This window comes from Convolutriloba macropyga, chromosome 14 (assembly GCF_964194025.1).
Source record: "Convolutriloba macropyga chromosome 14, txConMacr16.3, whole genome shotgun sequence".
NCBI classification, from domain to species: domain Eukaryota; kingdom Metazoa; phylum Xenacoelomorpha; order Acoela; family Convolutidae; genus Convolutriloba; species Convolutriloba macropyga.
The window spans coordinates 4,919,845-4,943,484 of record NC_134481.1 but is presented as its reverse complement, the minus strand read 5'-3'; the positions used below and the strand labels follow the sequence as shown (position 1 = coordinate 4,943,484).

Here is a 23,640-nt window from a genome sequence, read left to right as displayed (position 1 = left end):
GCAAAAAGTTGGTGCATCAGTCCAGTGACCAAGAACTGAGATCACTTTCCGTTATTTTTTCAAAACTACCCCCGTCTATTTTTGCTATTGTGAAGTACAACTCTGATTAGCAAAATTTCAAGGGTAACGAAGCGAGAAAAAAAACTCTTGAAGCTTCATCCTGAAATTAGGCTAGCTGTGTACTTTTGTATTTCTTGAATCAATAGACCCGGAGTTCAAAAACATTGTAATCTAGAGAGTAAACGTCTCAGTTTTCGCTCCTTGTATAGTGTACCAACTAGTCTCCAGAAATGACAAAAAATGAAAATATTTTAAAAATCTATCAGTGGGGAATGATGCGCAAACCTCTTTGTAGCAAGTAGCGCAAACTTACATCTAACTACTGGATACACAGGTTTTACTGTTGGACCAACGAACGGAATTTAAAAACTTGGCACCCTTGTGATTTACCGTGATAGATTTAGAAGAAGTTTCACATAGAGTAACTTTATTGAAAACCTGAACAAAAAATTCAACATACAGGAAAAACTTAACAATTGAAAACAAGCTCAAGGATATTGTTGACAAAAAAATAGACAAAGCACTGAGAAAAACTTGAGAGAAAGTGAAAAATTCATACAGCTCTTCAAACTTCAAATTCAAACAGAAACGTTCAAACAGAAACGTTACAATGAAGAAACTGTTGAAGATTTTGGATTCCCGTGATCCAAATTATTTTTAAAAAACAAAGAGCAGAAATTTACTAGCAACAAACGAAGTTGCGAGGGAATCGTTAGATATTTAATCGTTAGATATTTGCGAAGAACACCGCATACATTGATTATTTTAATCAGACGAATGGGGAATTTTGATTACATCAGGAAAAAAGAAAACAAGAAATTTGCTCAATACAATGAAAAAAAAGCATTTTAATGTTTCTTAAAACCGTTTTTGTAAACATCAATATTGGTTTTGCCACTGAAACTATGATTGGAATGAAAAACGTTTTTTGATAGAAAAACTTTAGGGCTGAGTGGCAAAATTTTATTTTCCTCTTAACTCTAGCTCGGTGAAACCTAAAAAACGGCTGGATATTGTTTGAAAAATTTGTTGTCGTTTCCCTAAAGTTTGTAATTTTGTTTTGTTATTGTTTAGTTTTATTTCAAGCAAGTTTTTGTTGTTTCATTGCTGACTGCTATAAAAAACAAATTCAGGCAACTACACTTGAACTCGTTCAGGTAAAATTTTACCTGAACTACAGTTCAGGTGTGTTTCAGGTGCCTTTACACTTGAAATTCACCTGAAATTGTGATTACGTAAACACGGTTAAAGTAAAATCACCTAAATTTTTTAGTGACACACACAAAAAATAAGGTGAATTTAGCTTAACCGAGTTAAAGTAAACCGTTGATGAGGTACAGTTAAGGTAAAATTTAAGTTAACTTTACCTTTACTTCAGTTTAGGTTAAAAATTTATTTTAACTTTATTAAGGAAAATTACCTTAAATTTTTTTGTAACCTTTTTTGTAACGTTCTGCAGTAATATTACCAAAAAAATGCATTTTCGATTCTCAGTTTCTGGCCAATTCACAGGTGAGGGTTTCTTCTCACAGTATAAATAAATTCTATACTTTGAGAAGAAATTCTATACTGCTTTTTTGACGTGATTGACGGCACACTTGCCATTGGATTGTCAGTGTCTCATCGACTGCTGTCGGACTGACTGGAGGCTTCTTGTTCAGAGCAGTGAGTTGGGAAGAGCTATCTGGTTCTACAAAGCAATTGGTTACTGTCTTTGGGTTCTACCCAGGCTGAGATCAGGTTTTTGATCAGGTGCTTCTGAGGGAGGGAACTGAAAGGAGTGAGAATTTTCTTCGTGCTTTTCTGGGTGAGTGTGGAAGTATCTATGTTTTTTCGTTAGTGCGGGTTGATTGGAAGTGTTTAAACTTGATGCATAGCACCTGAGCTTGAGACAAACCTCCCTAGTTGTCCAAAACAAACGAAAGCTCAATTTGAATTTAATTGGTTGTTAATGAAAAAAATATTCAAAAAAAAATTCCAACTTAAAAAAAATCAAATTTTTTAATAAGTATCTTTATTTTTTGTAAACGTTTAAAAAATGTGCATTTTTGTAAATTGGAAAATTAAGGCACTCAATTGTAAACTGAAAAAACAATCATCGTAACCCTAAAGTTGTTAATTTACGACTTGTTCCAAAAAGGAACCACCATTTTTGATATGGTTCTGTCACTGTCAAAATAACCCTAATATGGCGTCCTCTATTTTTTTTTTAAAAATGAACTCAATTAACATCAATCTATGTGAACGTATAATTATAGTATTAGAAAAATATTTGTATTCTGGTAAATATTTAATTAAACAGTTGCGACTGAATCTATTTTCTTAGAATTTTTCTGGTTGAAAATTAAAATATTTGAATTTATTTTCCTAAAAATTAATAGCTTTCCCATGAACTTAACCACCGATCTCTCAAAATGGGATGAAATCAACTATAAGACGAAATCTAACAAAAATAATCGTGCTCAGTTAAATTTAACTAAAACTGCATTGCAACAATTTATGTGAAATTGTAAATTTCAAACACATTTTGATTACAATTTTGAAGAAATTGAATGGGACACTTGCGTACAGTCGTCGGATTGCTTCTCCTAGAAACGTGATAGGTTTAAAATCTAAATTCTCATTGGTTCCAATATAAATATATTGATTGTTTAATAACAATGCTATTAATATTAATAATTTTGCACTGCCATTTTTTATGCGCAATCTATATTTTGTTCTTGTACAGTGTTTTTAAATGGATCAAGTGTTTTTAAACCTTCTTTTACAATTAGGACTTATAATATTATAAAGTTACAAAATATCAAATATAGCTGGTCATATTCAACTGAGGTGGAAAAAATAAACAGCTCCTTTTTAAATTCTGGTGACAATTGACAAAAAGTGAACTTCTTAAAGCCAAATTTGACAACTCTAGCTTAAATTTTTGGCTATAACCACTGGTTTGAACAGTCATAAAATTTGTGTAGGTTTTTTTTTAATGCGTGTTACTTTAAATTTAGGTAGACAATTGAGAGCTTCACACCCCCCCCCCCCCCCCCCGTCAGATTATCAGAATAGATTATCAGAATAATTTGTTAACATTTGATAACTTACATATTTGTTTACAGTAGCAAATTTGTCGAATTAAATCAGTTTTTTTGATCAAATCACATGAAATTTTCCTCCTTTGGTATTTGTTCACACATTCCTTTCACTCTCCGGATTTTGGTCAGAAAACCATGGGCACGAGTACCTGGATCTGTGGGGTCACTGGCCAGACATTCCCAGTGGCTGAGCAACATTTGAGCTCTTATCTCCTTCCCAGTTAGAGCCGTAAGCTCTTCGACAAAACCTAGGAAATTTAGGAGAACCATTAAGTTTGAGGCAACATGCGACCATGAAACCGACTGCTCTGAAATTTTATTTCTGAAAGTTTTTTTTTCATACAGTCCCGGGTCGAGGTTTTTGGGTAAATTTTTGTAAGAAATGCGGTGAACGCGGTGAATTTCTGTAAGAAATGCGATGATTGCGGTGAATGCGGTGAAAATAAATATTTCACCACATTTCACCGCATTTCTTACAAAAATTCACCGCGCAATTCACCGCATTTCTTACAAAAATTCACCGCATTTGCTTTCCAACGTTTACTCAATCTGGTTTAAATTCTCGAAAAATATGAAGAATGTACCTGACAGTTGGCGCAGTGGAATAAGAAGTTAATGGCATGCAGGAGGTTAGAGGTTCGAACTCGTTGTGCGGACGATTCTTTTTTGTGAGAATACTGGGAACGCAGTGGAAAAAAAATTCAACGCATTCACCGCAAAAAGATGTAAGAAATACGCGCTGAAAATTGTTTTTTTTTCACCGCATTTCACCGCATTTCTTACGAAAATTCACCGCCAAACCTCGACCCGGGGTGGTATACATGCTCACATATAGCAAATTGATGGTAAATTAATTAGAGTCTGAAGGTAAAGTTAACTAAATTTAAAAAGTAAATTAAACCCGGTGTAACATTTGATCTTTTATTTCAGTTTCTCTTCCTTAAAAAGTTCGAACTACCGGAGAGCAGTTGAGTTTGAATAATTTTAATTTTTTTTATTATTTTACAATTCTACAGTCAATACGACTCAGCAAAATTAAACCAGTTCAGCATACATTTCTCCCCTCCTGTTCCCATTGGGTGGGGTCGTAACAAAAAGTGACCACATTTGAACAAAAACTGTTTTAATTAACAAGTCTGGCATTTACTTTCCTTCATTTGATCCAGAAGAAACAAAAATGTCAAAGTTTGTCTGACAAAATCATAATTGTGAGTTTGTATCAATATCACTAAAGTTGTCCGGCACTGCAGAAAACACTTCTAAAAATCAAATTTCTTCAAGGAGCAAATTTTCTAGTAAAAGACGAAAACAATTAAAAATCAAGAAGGGCTGTACTCATTATCCAGTTGAAAATAACTTTCGTTTTTTAAATGCAAAACTGCCCCCTTTTAAGCGTAAAAGTTAACTGATGCTCAACCAAAAAAAAAAATCCTAAAAAACATCATTTTAGCGAATCAGATAGCCAAACAGATAAATTTTTGTCCGTTGTACCTAAGTACCATTATACTGGTATGAATAATTTTAATTTTAATCAAATCGGATTTTAATTGCCTATTTTTCAATAGGCAATTTTAATTGAGAATTAAATGTCTTTAAGTCAAGGTTATCTTCTAGCATAAGTGATTTTCTTTTTTGAAAACACAAATATCTCCACATGTGTGTAATTGTTTCTCAACAACGAATTTAGAGATGAGATGATTGTAAGCCAAATCAAGGAGAGGAAACCCCCTTAATTATGAAATCCGTATCTTAAAGATAATCTTGTTAAAACAGATAACATTTATCTTTACGTGAATTATCCTGTTATATACTAAGAAGTTGTAAATCAGAGAGAAATTCTAAAAAACTTAACAATTTTTTTTAAATTTTTAAATTTTTACGACAGTGCTAAAATATTGGCTCCAATTATAGCCGATATGGACCAACTTGTACTTAATGATGTAGATAAATGTTCCGACACATAAAATGGTCGTGGAATTTTATGCTCAACTGGCTGTTTCATCCAATGAGCAGATCGGTATATTTACTTCAAGCGTAAAAATATTCAGATGTTTTTTATTTTTCTTTTTTTCCGAGGAGTTGTGGAAAAAATTTAAGCAAAATTTGTTCACCTGATAACGTTTTTTGCTTTATATTGGGAATTTTTGACGAACTTTAATGAAATTTTTCTTTATTACAACGGACACGCTAATGATCTTTTTGGCTGCCATGGTTGCACTAAAAAACTGAGAGTTGCTATTTGTGCTGTTCTTGGTGGAAATAAACTGATTCAAGATTTATCCTTGCTTTCATTAAATTCCCAATTTTTAAAATTTAAGAGCAATTTTGATATTGTCTAGTTTTCACTGTGACCAATTGCACTTCACTTTACAGGACAATATATTAGTTGGTTTTTTTTCTCATTTTTGGGTTAAACATTTCATGATTTCAAAATAAATTTAATAAAAGCAATAAAATCTACCATTTTCTATTATCTTGCCCTGTTCTAGACAGATTTCAGCATCTATAGAAATGCGTGCTGATTTTGATTTCAAACACAACTAACTGGTAAAAACGTTGCAAGACTTTTAAAGGTTTTAGTATTTATTTGCTTTGAAACGTTACTATAATTGCAAAATGGTTGACTATAATTTGAGTTAATTTGCAAATTTTTAGCAAACTTTCAGCATACTTGTTATTGTTCACATGTTTTCTAGGGTTATTTTATTCGAGAATTCTTAAAAATTTGCATCAAACTAAAATAACTTGTTGCTTGATATCTGAAATTTTGACTGTCTCTTAGTTGTCAAATTTGTGTTGCCCAAACATTTGGAAAAAAGAATGGAAGGACGGAAAAATATTGAAAGCTATTTTGTACATGATCTTTGTCTTTGTAATTGGGATAAGGTCGGTTAAAATAAAATTTTTTGTTTACTTTATCTTATGCGTGTACGAAAACTGTCTCCCTTAAGTTGTTCGGATATTTGGAACACTCTCATCACTTGCGTTCAACAGTCGAATATTTTTTCTACCATTATTTACACAATGAAACTGTTTGACAACGTTAAATTTGAACCAGATTCTTTCATAATTTTTCAACTTGCAGATTAAAATTAAAACATTATTTTTCCATTGATCAATTTGTGTCTTGTAGACCTCCTCCGTGTACATAAATTTCATTGCTTTGGAACCTAGGAACTAATCTTTCCTATAAGAGATGTCGTTGCCACATTTTCTTAAAATTTTTTGAACAAAACAATCAGAAGTTTTGACTATAGCTAGATGAATTTTGAAGACGTTAGAAGGCTGAATTTTTATGAACTTGATTTGATAGGTTTGATATAAACCAATGTTAAATTTGAGGAGATTTAATTATCAATAGAAAACATTTTAATCAAATGCATTCTCTCTGCACTTTTTGAGCAGTCCTCGTGTGATTCTTGAACCTTGTTTTTTTACCTCATATGGGGTTAGAGGAAAAACTACATGTTACAAAAAAATTGAGAAAGTTAGTGCAAATTACTGCTATAAAATTTGGTTATAAATCTGACAAAAACTAGTTTTGTGTAATTAAATTTTAGCTAGCCTAAATTGTAAAAGTTCCCCTGTAGGTTCAACACTGACTTAAGACTTATGACAGTGTTGAATTCCAGAAAATCGACTATAAATTTAATTTTCCTCAAATTCGTCATCCAATTGAAGTTATCTTCATTGAAGGTTCGTAAAGTGACACCGACCGCGCTTCTCATGAATAATACGTTCAGAAGCATAACGAAAACAAATTGTCAGAAAAATTGACAAGAAAATTAGCAAACATCTTTAGTTCAAAAACGTTTGACGTTTATTTGATCGAAAGCATTGTTTAAAACTAAAAACTAGCTAACGACCAGTATGCAGAAATAGAGCAAATCTAATTAGTACCTAATCTATTACAGAAAATTAAATCGCAAAAGTAATAAAAAAAATTTTATTGTGAATTGGAATTCAACTAATTCAACTAACAAGGTTTTTTGATTTGCACAGGACATACTAGATTCCAGCTGATTTCTTGTTAAGAAATATTTATCAATAAAATTCACAAAAACATGAAAACTGAATAATTCAGTGCTCAACCTTCAAAACAGACCTATTCAGCTTAAATGTATGCCATGTTAAATATGGATACTAATATTTCTCGTAAAAGGAACTTTTAAAATTTTTACCAATTAGATCAGGTCCAGGAATGCATAACGATACAATTGCTGTTTCGGGGTCCAGATCGAGAACCCTGTCACCAACTGGTAGCGCATTCCTTTTCGGTATATTGCAGAACACTACACCCACGCAATCATTTGGTATTTCTATTTCCACTTTCACAATAGGTTGAAGGAATCGGGGGGTGGCTTTGAATTGCGCTAGTTTCACAGCCCGGCTGACTGTTGCGATGACGTCATCATCATTTGCACCGTTGATGGAAAATTCCACCATTCGCCATTTGATTCCGTGACATTTTTCCCCGGCTAAAACTCCCTGAAAACATGGAATAATGAGGAAATGCTGGGGCAAAGTGACAAGAGTAGATGAGGCATATACGTGACCCTCAAAATTGGGGGTGATAGTTTTCCTAGGTCAAGGTTTTCGTTCGAACTAGCTTATGATCAGACCCTAACAGACCGAAATGGAGTTTGGTCCAAACGGTCTCGGGTCGAGATGTCAGCGCCGTTTCAGCGCATTTTTCTGTGCCAAATAAGCTGAAATGCGCTTAATTTTTCAAGTTTTTTCGTTATGTGGAGCTAAAGAGGCGAAGTGAACTTAAAGAGGTCCACTTTAATTGGCAGAGATGCCGGCTCGTATTGAATTTTCTGACATCCGAAAATTTTAATCTGATTTTTACCTTGGCATAAATGTGGTAAGATAAGAATTTGGCCATATTAAAAACACAGAATTGAAATATCATTGCGGATCGTTGCTCATTTACTATGTACTAAGATACGGGTCCTGATATGTGATAAAAACTAACTTTATACACAGCTTCTTTGAAACCAGCTTCAACCAGTCGCTTTTCGCTGTCGTCCAAACCAGCAACATCATTAATATCAAGCTCCACGTCTAAATAATTCATATCTTCATTGACATGCGGCTCAGCTATAAAAACAACTTTACATCGCTTGTCATAGCTTTCACAAACAGCAGTTGCAAGTCCGTCAAAGTTGTCAGTGACAGTTTCCATCAAAACCGGATCGATTTGCAGTTTGGAAACCTCCGTAGTTCCAAAATCTTTTTGAAGTTCCTCGATACATTTATCGATGTGGTTTTCACTACAAGCCGCAAGAAGTGGGATCCCATTTTCGCTTGTATTGATTTGAACCGATTTATCTATTTCTGCCAATTTTTTCATCGATTCGAATAGTTTTGAATTATTTTCCTCCGCACCAGCATTAAGAGATGCTCTAAACATAGGAGTGCTGGCATGTTTGATTTTGGTGAAGCTATGAGGGTCCTCGGATGTTGACAAGGTTCCGGAAGTTGTCAAGTGTTCTTCGAATCCAGATACAAGGCATATATTTCCACATGGAATCTCGTCAATGGGTGATATGATCTGTCCACTCAATAGTTTGACACTGAAAAAGGCAAATGAAATTTGAGTGCGCCAAGAAAAATTTCTCTACCCGGGAGAAATTTCAAACCCCGAAAAAATTTTGGTCAACATTCAACCGGGACAAAATTTGCTACCGGAACGAAACTTAACCAGGTTTAATTGATACATGGTATCCTCTATTACGCAGTCTCATCGATGACAGTTCCCATTTATTCATAAATGGGGCAAAAAAATCTGTTAAATGGTTTGAAATCTATTTTTCAAACAATTTACAAATTATGTTTTCAATGGAAAATTCGTGTAATTTTGAGTTTTGAGAAATTCTTGTTGTTTGTAGCTCTTTATTTGTCCAATTAGTTAGTCTCTATAATGACAGGTCTCATTGGGTCTTTAATGAGGCATTAACAAATCGTAACATTTTTGGGATCTTTTCAACAATTGCCCCCCCCCTTTTGGTACTTAGTCAAGAATCGCCCCCTTCTGTGCTATGCTTTATTACAATATTACTTGGCCTATAGCTTTGATAGCCGAATATTAGTTTAACCACCTTTGCGGACCGCTGTTCACGGCCATGCCTCCTATGCGCTGCGGGATGTAATCCGGCAACCGCGGGTCGGTTATCGCGACAAAGTCGCGACGCGCGCGAAGCCCGCCCACCGACCCGCCAGTCGGAAATTCTTTCCGCTTTGAGTTCCATTTCGGCTTTGTAATATTGCATAGCCTATTTTATTCTATTCAATTTAACATAGTATGCGCATAGGTAGAAAGTTATTAGTCGTCTCTGATTGGTTAATAAAGCGCTTGCTTAAATTCTATTGAAGAATAGCCACCCCTTTCGCAAAAGGGGGTGTTGAAAAGATCACATTTTTGTCTTAATATTTAGTCCCAGTAATGAGAGTGTTAATCTCAACGATTTTTCAATTTAGCAATATTGGATTTTCTCCATGATTATAGCTTATCATTTTTCGTTTATGCTGACATCATGTGTTTTCATCAAACGTCAGTGAAACTTTGATTTTGCCAGTTATTTTTAACTTTTTTGGTTTCTAAACTCTTTAACCCAGGAACAATGTATTTCATCGACATCTTTAAAAATGAAACTGAATTTTTCATCGATACATTCCTGACTATTGTTTTATGTACCTTGTAATTTTTTTTTGCAGCTGATGATTGTTTCGACTATGACTTATTCGTTTCCAGACAATTTTATTTTTTTAACATCTGTTTCCTTTCGTTTCACGAGTTTTAGTCAAATTTTTTGAAAATGCAAGGCGCTTTCTGGGATCGGATTTTTTCATGAACTTTTTTTTCAAGATACAACAATCTATGATTAGTGTTGTATCTTAAATTTTTCGCACTGATAATGGGTATATATATAGCTGATTTTTGAGTCTTTTCATCCCCAAGTCCAAATCTTTTAATCATACTTTAAAATATCACTTTGCTATACTCTCATTTTTTGAGAAATAATTTCTTTTTACTTAGTTAATAACGCTTTTATTCCGCTCGCGAAAGTCCATAACCCAACAATACGTAAGGGAAATCCGAGCGATTTGGGATAAACGAAAATAAGAGGTGAATAAAAGAGGGCATTCTAATAAGCGAATTCCGATATCATTAGAATTGAAATATCGACCCTGGTAACGTTACGTAATATTCTTTAATGAACAAATTGCCAAGGGAAAAAAGTTGCATAGTTGAACAAAACAATTGGATAAATCGTACCTGTCAATACTCCCTTCTGCGAAACCCCACTTAGATCCATATTTGAATTCGGGTTCCATTATTTTCACACCCACACCGCTTTTAACTTTTCCCGAAAAAACGCGCCCAAATCCGTAAAAGGCATTTCGATCACTAGTTGGGACCATTTTGGAGACAAAAAATGTCAACCCAGAGTTCGGATCACAATCTCGGATGCCAAAAGCACAAGAATCATCGCTGGGACCATCGTATAAGACGTCAACTCTGTATTTCTGGGCAACCGCGGGTGATGGTAATCGAATACAAGCCAGCTCTGCTATGCAATTTTGCAAAGGGTAACACTTGGAAAGAGTCGCTTTGACTAATTCGGTACCAGTCAGAGATTTTTCATTGCTTCCCAGCTGGACCCCAAAAGGTCGAAGCAATTCTTCGATAGCGTCAATTGCAGAATTGTCCGTTATTGCTTGAAATAGCTAAAAAATAAAACAACTATACAGCAGAAAGTCTTAAATAATCCTTATATTACAAATGAATCACAAAAAAGGATTTGAGTTTTCAGGAATATAAAAAAAAATCTGTTTCGTCCACCCATCCTGAAGTGACCTCTGATCAGACCAAGTCCAACGCACACAGTGTGTTCCCACACCAAAATTACAGGGTCTGGGATTTGGTTCGAGAGCACAATAGTATGATCAGAAGTCACTTCGGTCTGGGGATAGTATGATCAGAGGTCACTGAGGTCTGGGGATTGTATGATCAGAGGTCACTTCAGGATGGGAATACTCTGATCAGAGGCGGTTTCAAGCCACATTAGTCTGATCAAAGAAATTTTTGAGCGCAATGGGGCCTGAGCAAAGACCATTTTGAGCAGAAATTTTTTTTATTTTTGTTTTTTTTTACCGAGAGATGCTGAATCCGCCAAAAGACAACAAAAATGCAGCATTCTGATCAGAGACGCATCTAGAGTCTGATGGCTTTGTTCAGAACCAAAGGGCTCCAACTGATAGAAAACGCCAGTCCCCTTAAAAGGAAGTTTTGATGAACACGATGTTTTATATAGAAAGCTGTCTAAATTCATCCATTGAGTTCGAATTATGGACTAATGGTATATTAAATAAATTTTTTCTCAGAAGTTAGGGTTTCTTTTTTAGCAGTATTTTTAGAATAGTTTTTTTTCTTTAGATGACTTTAATAATGCAAACATCAATTTTTATTAAATGAATATATTATAACAAAATTTTAAAAAATTTTGTTCATAAAGAAAACCATTCACTGGTCAGATTATTTCGGGCGCAATTGAGTCTGATCAGAGGTTATTTCGAGCGCACAATAGTCTGATCAGGAATGACTTTTGCGCTCACAATAGTCTGATTAGAATTGATTTTGATCGCACAATCGTCTGGACAATGGTCTGATTATGGTCTGATCAGAGGTCATTTCCGCCTGGAAAGGTCTGGTCAGAGACAGTTTCGAGCACATTTGAGCGCACACGGTGTTTCGAGCGCACTTTAGTCTGATCAGAGGATACTTTTGTCTGGGATGGTCTGATCAGAGGTTACTTTCGTCTGGCACGGTCTTATCAGAGGTCACTTCAAAATGGCACCTCTACCTTGGCATTCCATGTGCAATGGAAAGCTTGTTTTATTTTGTGAGTCATTGTTCCTATTGTCTTTGTTTTTTGAACTAAAATTTTGAAGTCTTAGCAGAAATTTAAGACCATTAAAGATATCTGTTCCCAAACAAAACATGAAAAACGCAAATAAACATATGCTGTTTAACGTTTTTTAAAAAAAAGAGCTCACACGGCTGTTTCCGTGATTGTAAACCAGAGGGTGATAAAAAATTTTTTGCTTAGACTTCAATAACTTTTTGCAAAGACCTGTCAGTTAATATGGGGAAAAAATTTGTATCATTCAACTTAATTTGTCATCTACGAGCTGCAAGATCTTAATTATATGTGCAAGGTCAAAATGAACAAACATGCAGTTGATATAAAGTATGAACGCAAGACAAATTTGTTTAAACATTTGATCGGACCATGAAAAATGAAAATTCAGTGAACGAGATAATTTGTAGCTCAACGACTCTCACTTGCATATTAAAGTTAGCTACAAAATTTTACCAAAAGTTTAGTCTCCGACTATTTTTTCGTTAGCCGTGGTTCAGATATCTCGAAAAACTCCAAAGACGCACAAACAAAGTCATGAATTTCGGCCATGTTCAAATTCAAAGAAGAGAAAAAACGTTTTGAGGACCGCCCTATTTGGAGGTGAACGCAAATTAAACTGAAGTAAAAACGAGATGAAAGTTGTATTACAGAGAGAAAAATTTTCGGAAATAATATACATTGTTAACCGTTGCAACCCATGCCGCCGACAGTATTATTGATTTCTGACGAATTTCACTGCCATAAACAAACAAACTTTGTCATTTTTTTGGTATTCAACTAGTTTTCAGCCACAGTGCACCCCTGTTTATTGCTATAGGCATCGCTGTGGCATCGCTCACAATCGCTGTGGCATCTATTCCAGCCGAGTTGACATCCGCTCAAAAAGTGCCCTCCGGCCAGCCAGGGCCAACGTAACACAACATGATTCCAATGGAAAATGTTGAGCAGTTCCCGTTTTTTTCTCACTGGAAAGTTTTAAATACGTTGTTGTTTAAAAACGCCATTTTTCAGCAAAAACTTGAAGGGTTATCAGTAGCTAAAGCCTCCCCGCGTTTTGGGTTGCGGCAACCGAGAAGCCCCGCGGAACCCGATTGCAAATAATAGAAAATCAAGCATCAATTCAATTTCTAATTCAGTAAGCCATTTCTTACATTTATTGTGCTTTAATTCAGTCAATCAGAATGTTCAGCTAATGAAATTCATATCTTCCGTCAAAAACAATTATAATTTCTGCTAAAACAATATTTTTCTATCACTTAATTTTTAAGTGAAGTTAACTTGTTTTTAAATTCATCTTTAATTAATCATAAAAAACACACGCATTCATACAGAGCGGTTGCTCTATTTCTTTCTTTCTTTTTGACCTTGATGTTTCTACGTCTATAAAACGAAACTACGCAGGCCGTTTTACGCATTAGCTTATCGAAACTGAATCTTTTCTTGTCTTTTATTGATCAAAACAATTAAATTGAACTTCTATTTTTCTCTTTTATTATTGACTGGACTATGGAATCAACCAACGCAGAGGATGTGGCCAATGGTATCGTGAGTAAAAACAACACACAAACATCACAAATACAAGAGTTACAAAAGGAAGTATCTAAGCTTCGTAAAACTATTGTTGAACAAGACCAAAAAATTGAAATGCTAACAAAAAACCAGAAAAACATGAACGATCGGCTCAGAGCACAGGAACGATACTCAAGGAAAGATAGCGTTCTAATCGTTAACCCCCCATTTGATAGTCGAAGCGTACAGGACGTTGCCGTCGAAACATTGAAATTTTTTGATAAATTTCTTGGAGTGTACCTGGAGAGACCCAACATCAAAGCTTGTCATATTGTACCGGGTCAACTGAAGTACAACAATATGCCTACTGTTATATGCAATTTCATCTATTTTGCTGACCAAAAAGAAATTTTTAAGAAAATACGAGCCTTACGAAATAAGAAAAACGCAATCAATGGAAACAACATCTACATAAACGAGCCACTCCCTGAATGTGAGGCTCAAATCAAAGCCGAGGCTACGAAACGCAACTTAATTACAACAACACACAATTGCGTTGTTTCCGTGCTCGTTGAAAACAACGAACAGAAACCACAATTCGTTCGGGTGAACGAAATAGGAGAATTAGACAAGCTTACAACCATTAAAAAGCGAAATGTTAAGAACGATGATGTAGACATCAGATCTTCCGCTGCCAAACGACAAAAATAGTAAAACAAGATGAGAACTAGAAAACGAAATCTGAATCAAAATAATTGCTCTGGATTTATGTTGAAATGTGCTTTCTGTTTCTGTAACTCAAAAACTCCCATCATGTTCAACCGGAAGAGCAATTTTATCTTTCTATTAGGATTCTAAAAATTAGTATTATTATTGCACTTGACACTACAGAAAACCACCAGCTGGTTAAAACCCTTGATTAGCGGAGTTCTCTGTCCTTAACTCTGCTTGTGATTTCCGCAAGTAGTCGGACTGTGATATACGCGGTCTTTTTGAAGAGACAAGGGTTAAGGAAGAGTAACTTTGTAATCATTGCTCTTTTCTTCCTGTGATTTTCGCGGGAACTGATTCCATTTGATACTACTAATCTGTGGAAAGTTTTTTTTCTTGCTTTTGTTTTGCGTTTTTTTTTTCATTTAATTTATAAAATCATATACACTTTTTACATTAGGTTGTGTCTGGCGGCCTGCGTAGCTAGTAAGTTCATTAATTAAGTTAAAATTTCAAGTCTTATCGCAAAACATGTCAAACTGTTTCCAAATCATGCTTCAAAACATTCGTTCACTAACCAAAAACTATGATGATCTACAAGTGTTATCAGAAAGTCTAAGTGAGAAAGCGTCGGCAATCTGTCTGACGGAAACTTGGCTCAAGGAATATCATCACACAAAATCAATTTTTCTAGAGGGTTATAGACCTCTCGTTAATATCAACAGAAAAAAAAGAGGAGGAGGTGTTGCAATTTTTATTAAAAAATCTCTACAAGCAAAAGTTGTTAACTCGTGTAATTTAAACGGACTTCAGGCACTCACTATGAGAGTTACCGGAACCGTCGAGACCGCCATCTATGTAACTTGCATGTATATGCCTCCAAATTCAGTTAACACGGAAACCCTTTCAAAAATTGAAAGTTATATTGACAGTTTAATAATAGAGCCACAATCTTATAATATCGTCTGTGGTGACTTTAATATCAATTTTTTAAAGAACAATCAGAAATGAGAGACGTTGAAGGAAATTATGAAAGGATGTTGTATGAAAATAATTGATGAAAACTCAATTACGCGAGAAACCGCTTGCTCAAAATCAAACTTAGACATCTTTTTTTTGCAATTTTACAGCAGAGTTTAAAGTTAAAAAAACATGTATATCTGATCATTATTCTGTATTTCTTGGTTTTCAGACAGGAACACAGATGGAAAACAAACTTGAATACATCACTTCAAGAAACTGGCAAAAACTTAAAGATATCTCCCTAATTGAAAAAAAAAAGTTTGTTTTGAGTCATGAAATATCAAAACTTGAAAATTGTGAGAAATACAAGACAATTGATAACAAGTTTGAAGAGCTTCAATATTTACTGAAATCAATTTTGGACAGATATCTTCCCAAGCAGGTTGTAAAAAATAAAATTGGGTTGATAACCAATTGAAAAGAGAAACTGCAAAAAAGAATAGGATGTTCAGAGAAAGTATGAAATCAAAAACAACAGAGGCCAAAGAAAAGTACCAAGAACAACGTAAAAAAGTTAAACATATGGTGAAAGTAAAATTGAAACAATTTTATCATAAAATAATAGAAAAGCATGCAGCAAAATCAAACAGAAAATTTTTTCAATTAATAAGAAATCTTAGCGGAAATGAGCGAGAAAAAGTACAAAATCTCAACCAAAAGGAAGTAAACGATTTCAATCACTTCTTTGCAACAATTGGTGAAAAATTGAACAAAAATTTTAGACAGAGTGAGTGTTCATTAAAAAATCAACAAGTTCCATCTATGTTTTTGTTACCAAGGAGCAAAAAAGAACTGCTTATAGTTATCCAGGATTCTAAGTCAAAATACAGCGAAGACTATATGGATCTTAACTATATCTTTATAAAATCTGTAGCAGTTTCAATCGCGCGCTACCTGTCCAAACTGATTAACAGATGTTTTCAGGAAGGCATTTTTCCGGACTCATTGAAAAAAGCATCAATAATACCTCCACATAAAGAAGGTGAAAAAAATGAACCCAATAATTTTCGCCCAATATCTCTCTTACCAACTCTTGGTAAAATTTTTGAAAAAGTTATTCTAATTCGTATTTCTAACTATTTTAAAGACTTTGAAATTTTAAACAGCAAACAATTCGGTTTTAGGGAAAAAAGAGGAAACGTTGACGCAGATAGTAGTTTGGTTGAGTTGATACGATCATCAAAACATTCTTATACGGAGCACACTTATTGCACATTTTTAGATTTACGTAAAGCTTTCGACACTATTGACAGAAAAATTCTGCTTCAAAAGTGTAAAATGTATGGATTAAGGGGTCCTGTATCTACTGTTTTGGAATCTTATTTGAAAAACAGGAAACAATTTGTACAGTCTGGACAAAGGAAGTCGCAAATGACAGAAGTTAAATACGGGGTACCACAAGGGTCTATATTAGGCCCACTTCTTTTCATTGTTTACATAAATGATTTGAAAACCAACAGCCCATGCTCGAACTTCATTTTCTACGCTGATGATACTGCAGTTTACACAAAATCAAATGAAGCAAATGCTTGTCGGGAACATCAACTGATCTTATCTCAAACAGAAAACTGGCTTAAAATGAACAAACTTACACTGAACACGGATAAAAGTAAAACCATAACCTTTAAGAGTAAGCATGACAGAAGTGATGTCTTTACAATGAACGGCAAGCGCCTTGAAAAAATAAATTCTTTAAGTTACTTGGGCATAAAAAATTGACAAAAAATTATGTTTTAGAGGACACTCGAATCGCGTAGAAAATAAATTGGTACAATTTTGCGGACTTTTTTTTGTAAATTGAGAAAAATTTTAAATCGCAGTCAATTGATCAAGATTTTCAACACTTATGTTAAACCAGTGGTTCAATACGGGATTCTAGTCTATGGTACTGCCAGTAGAGCTACGATGCAGAAAATCGATGCGAAAATTAATAGAATACTGAGAGTAATCTTTTTTGTTCAAAAGTTTGACTCAGTTTCTCCCATCAGAGAGAAATACAAAGTTTTTTTCGGCCCAGGAGCTTCATCTGTACGCAGTTTTTAAACTGCTGACTAAATGCATAAGACGTGAAAGTTGCATCATGGACATAAATCACTTCATTACACAAAATGAACTGTCAAAACTGTGCTCATGCGAAAAACGTGTTAAAGCTGTCCCCCTTTATTCATCTTTTTCCGAAAACAGTCTGTCAAATAAAATCCGAAAACTCTTAAACGTTTTTCTCCAACTGGATTCTAATTTTGTAACAAAAGTAATTTTGCTCACGAAAAGCTAGAAAACTATTTTTTACTGAATGAACAACTCACTAGGTTAATTTATGGCTTAAATTAGAAAATTTATTCATCAAAAAGTATGACCAAATTGAAATCATTTTAACACTAACCTTCATTGTTTTTTCATCGCTATCACTTTAATTTTGATTTCCACTGAATAACTTTGAAATAAATAACATGAAATTACTCTTCCGACTATGAGACGCCTGAAAACGGACCTTATGGTCTAATGGCGATCTTTCTGGTGCTCTTTTTTTATTGATCATTTGTGTAAGTGCTCTATTTATTCTGCTGTAAAGACACAGTAAACAATTTATTATTATTAATCAAAAATTGTCTGTTGTCAACAAATCGTTGATTCGAGGCCTGTAAAATCTGAAAACTTTAAAGAAGAAGTGATTAAAACTGTTTTCTCAACCTAAGTCTCGTATTCACCATAGAAGTTCTAATCACTATTTTAAGTTCCTTCTCGGCTGTGAAGAGTCTTTTAGCGGGCAATATGGAAAAAACCCAGTCTTTTGGTAATACCACCCATAAATTATGCCGCCCCGTGTCGAGCTCCAATTTTAATTCCTTACTGTATATGTGTAAATGGAGGTCCTTAATAATTTATGGGTTGTTTCATATACTGATTCGTGTCGTTTTTTTAGTTCTTGGGGCAAATCTGATTTCATAAACATAGGTGCAATGGAAAAAATGGCGTACCTTTTTGAGCGGATCTAGGCAAAAAAGATTGAACCCTCTGACATATCGTGGACCCCCAGTTGTGTTCCACTTTTTCTCACTCCCACTGAAGTAGTTCTCCCCCCAGAGTCTCCTTGCCAGTTTTCCTGGTTGAGTTTGGAACTTAGAAGCGTAGATACCGGCAACTTGCAAGAGAGTAAACCCCCAACCTTGCTCTCCGGAACCAAATCCGATATCTGGAAAACAACATCCGTTCTTTTTGAAACCATCTTTAATTGCTTTTCACTTAAAAATTCTTACATTATCGAACAAGTTTCTTTATTTTCAGTTACTTATGAACTTATTTGGTATTTTGCTTAGCTCAGATGAAAAAAGCTCAAAAAAATGAGACTTATACAATCATGGAGTTCAGATATCTAGTATTACTGATTTCAGGTTTGCAGTTTTAAATTTTTCTTTTGTTAGAATACAAGAGTTCCTATAAAATTGCTCAAAACCTGATTGCATTTCGAAACATTAAAAATTATTTAAACTTTTCTAAAAGACCTAACTAGTTCTTTGTTTGCACGGTTCAACAAATTTTTCAACTGTAGAATTTGTGAAATCCTACTTTTCTCGCAAAATGTCGCAATAAAAATGGATACAACTTGAAATTCAAAAATCGGTCCGCAACAAGCTGTTAGCATGTATATTGGCTTGCATTTAAACGCCATTTGGTGAACCGAGTGTTAGTAGGACAAATCAATGTGGATCCAAAAGTTGAGTAGGTAAAAGAATTATTTTCTCAGTGGTTTATTTTTATAAAAGCTAGTTATCATCCGGTATTTTTCTCAGCATGCTTAAACTTGATAGAGAGTTAGTGCATACCTTGAGGCAAGTTCCGCTGTTGTCACTTCTAGGGAATTTGTTTTAGAGATACCATGGGGGGAACTTTAGACTTCCAAATAAGGCTTAGATTCTTGAGTTCATAGTTTGACCGATTGATTAATTGGTAGCGTCATAAGTCTGATACTGCTATTGTTCTAGTTTGTATAGCTTGAATAGAAGTCAGCAATGTATAAAGAAGGCGTTCAGGTCATTCAATTGTTCTTTTGAGGTCATAACGAACTTTACATAAGTGAGGACCATTTGTTGTCCATAGCAGCGGTTTGAACAAGGCTGTTGTTCACGCGTTGTAATACGTCGTGATTCGAGTAGTTGCTAAGAGGGAGCAAACCAACAGGGTTGTTGATGTGGCAGCAGAGCTATAGAAGGCTCCGAATAACTATGACATCGTAGAGGAGTTCAACTTGAGTGACAAAATCAGAGAGAGGGAATAGCTGTTGTCAAGTGAAGTTGGTCTTTCTTAATAGAAGAAAGACTTTCGTAAAGAATATCGAGAGCCAAGAACGAGAGACTCGTGAGGCTGATATCAGAGCAGAGAACTTTACTTATTCTTTTTGATTTAGAGAGTTTGGGATCTTGTGATAAATTCCAATATAGTAATTTGAGTTATTTTCTGTTGCTTAAAACCCAATTGATTTATTCTTGAATCTATTGATTTATTCTATCAAATTATATCAATTTATCTTTGAGCAACCGAGTCGATTCTGAGCTGGAGACAGAGCAAGCCGGGGACACTGTGAGTAAACTTTGAAGAAAACCTTTCCACCAAAATAAACCTTTCATGTTAGGATTTCGGGTGGTAGTGTCTCCCCGACTATTAACCTAGTCTAAATACAAAATTCTACAGTGGCGCTCCTGGGTGGGCCAGTTCTCTTCAGGTACACTTACAATCAATTGAGCAAGGAGAGTAATCCGAGCTCCGTTCAAGACGAAGAAGTCCTGAGTTCATATGTAAGCAATGAACGAAAACGAAAGACAGCTTTTTGCGGAAGCTGTGGTCGTGGCTCAAAACCAGTTGGCGATCAACAACTCAGCTGGCAGGCCCGAAAAGTTCCCGTCGGCGTTGTTTCCCGATTGGTTTTCAGGGAAAGCCCACTTTTCATACCTCATGGACAAACATACCTCATGGACAAACATATACCTACCCTTCTTGTTGGTTGGGCGATGCAGGAGTTTAATGCCATGCCCCAACACTATCGAGCTCAGGAGCAAGACCAACCCGCTCCCACTCTGGCAAGAACGATGACGTACTTGAACCCGAGGATTTCACCCAACAGGAATCCGAGGACAGCGAGAACAGAGTTCAAGAACTTGGCCCAGGGTGAGAAAGAGGATATTCGAGAGTTCTCCAGACGGGTGAGGTCGCTTGGGGAAATTGCCAATGCCACCTTGAATGCAGCTACGAGGGATAAAATGAACCGAGAGCAGTTCATCGATGGGCTGTCTGATCTAGAGGTACAGGAATTGCTTCTTCGGGAGGACCCCAACACGTTCAATGATGCCGTTGATAGGGCCCTTAACATCGATGCAATCAGTCGAGGATCTAGAATGAGGCAGCGCAGGCGGTTGGCGACCACCAGGTTCCTTCAACAGTCAGACCAATTCGTGGAAAGACATCATGTTCAAGCTGTGAGTGGACAAATGGAGCCCGACATGATGAAGGTAGAAATGGACGAGATGAAGGAACAAGTAAAGAATCAGGCGGACATGATTAAAGGGATGTCCGAAATGATGACTAAATTTGTCAACTCAGTAATCCTCGGACCACGAAAAGAAACAACAGGAGATCAGGACGGAAACCCGCGCCGATTGTTCAATCCGTACCCAGAAACCAGCCGCTACGGCCAGAACTTTGCCAGCACCGATAGGAAGCAGTCTGGGACCTCAAAGCAAGGTGTCCGCTGCTACAATTGCTCTAAGATGGGACGCTACGCACGAGAAAAAAAACGAACCGAAACAGAACCATTTAAACTAAGACGAGCCAGGAGTCTCCAGGGATTTAGGAGAGAAGGTTTTATCCCGGCCGAAAACAAACAAGATCCAACTAATAACCGTGACAATTTAAACGATACAGAAGCAGTCAACAAACTACTTGAACCACGGTTTCTCAAACCTAAAGTTGCAGTGAAGGGGGAACCAGACAAACGAACTGGAAGTATTACAGTTACGGGGGAGGTAAATGGGACTCCAATAGAAATTTTGGTGGACACAGGAACTTCAACCAATATGATAAGATCTTCCACATTTGACCAACTTAAGGAACCGCGAAAATTGATGCGGTACCGTGGACTCCTGGAGGCAGCTGACGGTCGGTAATTAAACGTTACAGGATCAGCAACAATTCATCTCAAAATGGGTGGCATTGATGACGAGTGTGAAGTCCTTATAATTGACGGACTCAAAACGGAAATGATTCTCGGACTCAGGGATCTTCAAAAACATAACTGTGTAATCGATTTGCAGACCAACCAGTTGTGGACAGCCCCAGTGGAGTCAGCTATAATACCGTTGAACAGCGGAAAATTGTGGGGAACTTCGCAGAATAGTAACACGAAGCCAACACATGAAGCCGAAACGAAAGAAGCGGTCCACCAGATCCTGGAAAAAGTTGGCGAGGAAGACCAAGTAGAGGTTATGATGGCCTCTGGGAGTATCTACGATGAGGATGGCGAGAAGGATGACGACAACTTAGGACCCAACAGAGAAGAGGAAGAGGAGACCTTAGCTGAAAGGGTGACTAGAAGCCAACAAAACTTATGTCTAAATTCAGGGATGAGTTCAAAATGCAAGCTGGTGAGGATGTTGTTCCTCTAAATTCACCTGAACATGAAGCCGAGCAAGTTTTGAAGAAATGTGCCCCGGAAGCACGAGGAGATCACTGGATAGCACTGCGGGACCTTGTCATCAAATACAGAGACGTGTTTGCCTTGGATGATTCCGAGCTGGGATCTACCGACGTGGTCGAGCATCGGATTGAAACAGGTAGCAGTAAGCCTATCAGGGTACCGCCACACCGAATCTCATCAGCTAGGATACCAAGAAGAAATTAGAAAAATGTTAGAGAGAGGAGTGATACAGCCATCAAGAAGTCCGTATAGTGCGCCAATTGTACTACAGAAAAAGAAAGACGGGAGCTGGAGGTTCTGTGTGGATTATAGGAAACTGAATGATGTCACTGTGAAGGATGCCTATCCGATGCCTAACCAAGCCCAAGTGTTTGACGCTCTGAGAGGAAACACATTTTTCTCTTCTGTGGATCTAGCAAGTGGATATTGGCAAGTTCCTGTAGCCGCCGAACATAGACATAAGACCGCTTTTGTGACCCCAGACGGAGGTCTGTATGAGTATGTCCCAATGCCTTTTGGCATGTCCAATGCGCCCGCAACCTTTCAACGACTTATGAACGAGCTATTTCAGCAGAGTCTCCACCAAACTAATCTCATCTTTTTGGACGATGTCCTCACCTGAAGCATCACTTGAAGCATCTCGAAGAAGTGTTCGTGACGTTACGTTTGCAAATTTAAAATTGAAGCCAAAGAAATGTCAGCTTTTCCAGAGACAAGTGGTGTACCTAGGTCACGTCATCGGAGTAGATGGAACGTCTCCCGACCCCGAGAAGACGTCAGAGTTAAGGAATGGCCCGTTCCTAAGACAGTGAGAGATGTCCGCTCCTTTATTGGATTTGCTAACTACTATCAAAGATTCATCAAGAACTTTGCAAGCATCGCCAAACCCTTGCATGATTTGACTAAGAAGAGTGCACGATTTGAGTGGACCCCAGCTCAGCAAGCATCTTTTGACCGGTTGAGATTAGAGCTGGTGACTGCCCCCGTTCTCCAGTACCCAGACTAGTTGGGCTCATTCATTGTAGACACTGATGCCAGTAATGTTAGCATTGGGGCCGTACTTTCCAACGAAATCAATGGAGTGGATCGACCCCTGGTGTTTTCGTCACGAGTGTTAAGCAGGACAAAGATGATGTACTCGACCACCAAAAGAGAGGCTTTGGCGGTAATACAGGCCCTGAAGTGGTACCGACCATATCTGTTGGGCGTTCCATTCGTCCTAAGACCTGACCACGCCAGCTTGCGTTGGATGTTTCGACAGGATGCGGATGGGATGACTTTACGGATGATTCAAAAGCTTCAGGAATTTGACTTCATGTTTGTGCACAGAGCAGGCAATCAACATGGCAATGCTGACGGTTTATCAAGACGCACGTCAGAAGAACCAGACTGGGCTCCCGGAGAGAGAGAGAAGAATTGACTGGTAGTTGTCCTGAGCCTGTTTCCCTAGAAGTGGCTTTGGCAAGAACCCGAGAATCCTGTGGAATGATCCGAGAAGAAGTGGGAAGAGGCGCCTACTCGGAGAAAGATGCACTGAATGGTCAAGCAATAATTTGGAGTAGAGAGACGCCTGATGTAGAGAAAATGCAGCAGGAGGACGAAGCTATTAGCAGAGTTTTCCTGTGGCTCCCCT

The 23,640-nt window shown here is 36.6% G+C and overlaps 1 protein-coding gene across 3 annotated transcripts in view; it reads right to left on the bottom strand.

Moving 5' to 3' along the window:
- Positions 1 to 1,631: 1,631 nt before the first annotated feature.
- The window catches only part of LOC142353630 (elongation factor 2-like), a 44,869-nt gene continuing 22,860 nt past the window's right edge, over positions 1,632 to 23,640 (bottom strand). The window contains exons 5-10 of one of the 3 annotated variants that reach the window (XR_012761059.1): positions 18,298 to 18,512; positions 10,429 to 10,880; positions 8,125 to 8,725; positions 7,328 to 7,634; positions 3,157 to 3,394; positions 1,632 to 1,750 (exon numbers count right to left, since the gene is read on the bottom strand). Coding sequence is in view for 1 of the 3 variants with exons in the window: in XM_075405925.1 (XP_075262040.1) it covers positions 3,210 to 3,394; positions 7,328 to 7,634; positions 8,125 to 8,725; positions 10,429 to 10,880; positions 18,298 to 18,512 (1,760 nt within the window). In the remaining 2 variants the exon portion in view is untranslated. Of the gene's footprint in view, positions 1,751 to 3,117; positions 3,395 to 7,327; positions 7,635 to 8,124; positions 8,726 to 10,428; positions 10,881 to 18,297; positions 18,513 to 23,640 lie in introns of those variants that run through there. The other 2 variants (XR_012761058.1, XM_075405925.1) reach the window with 2 other exon arrangements.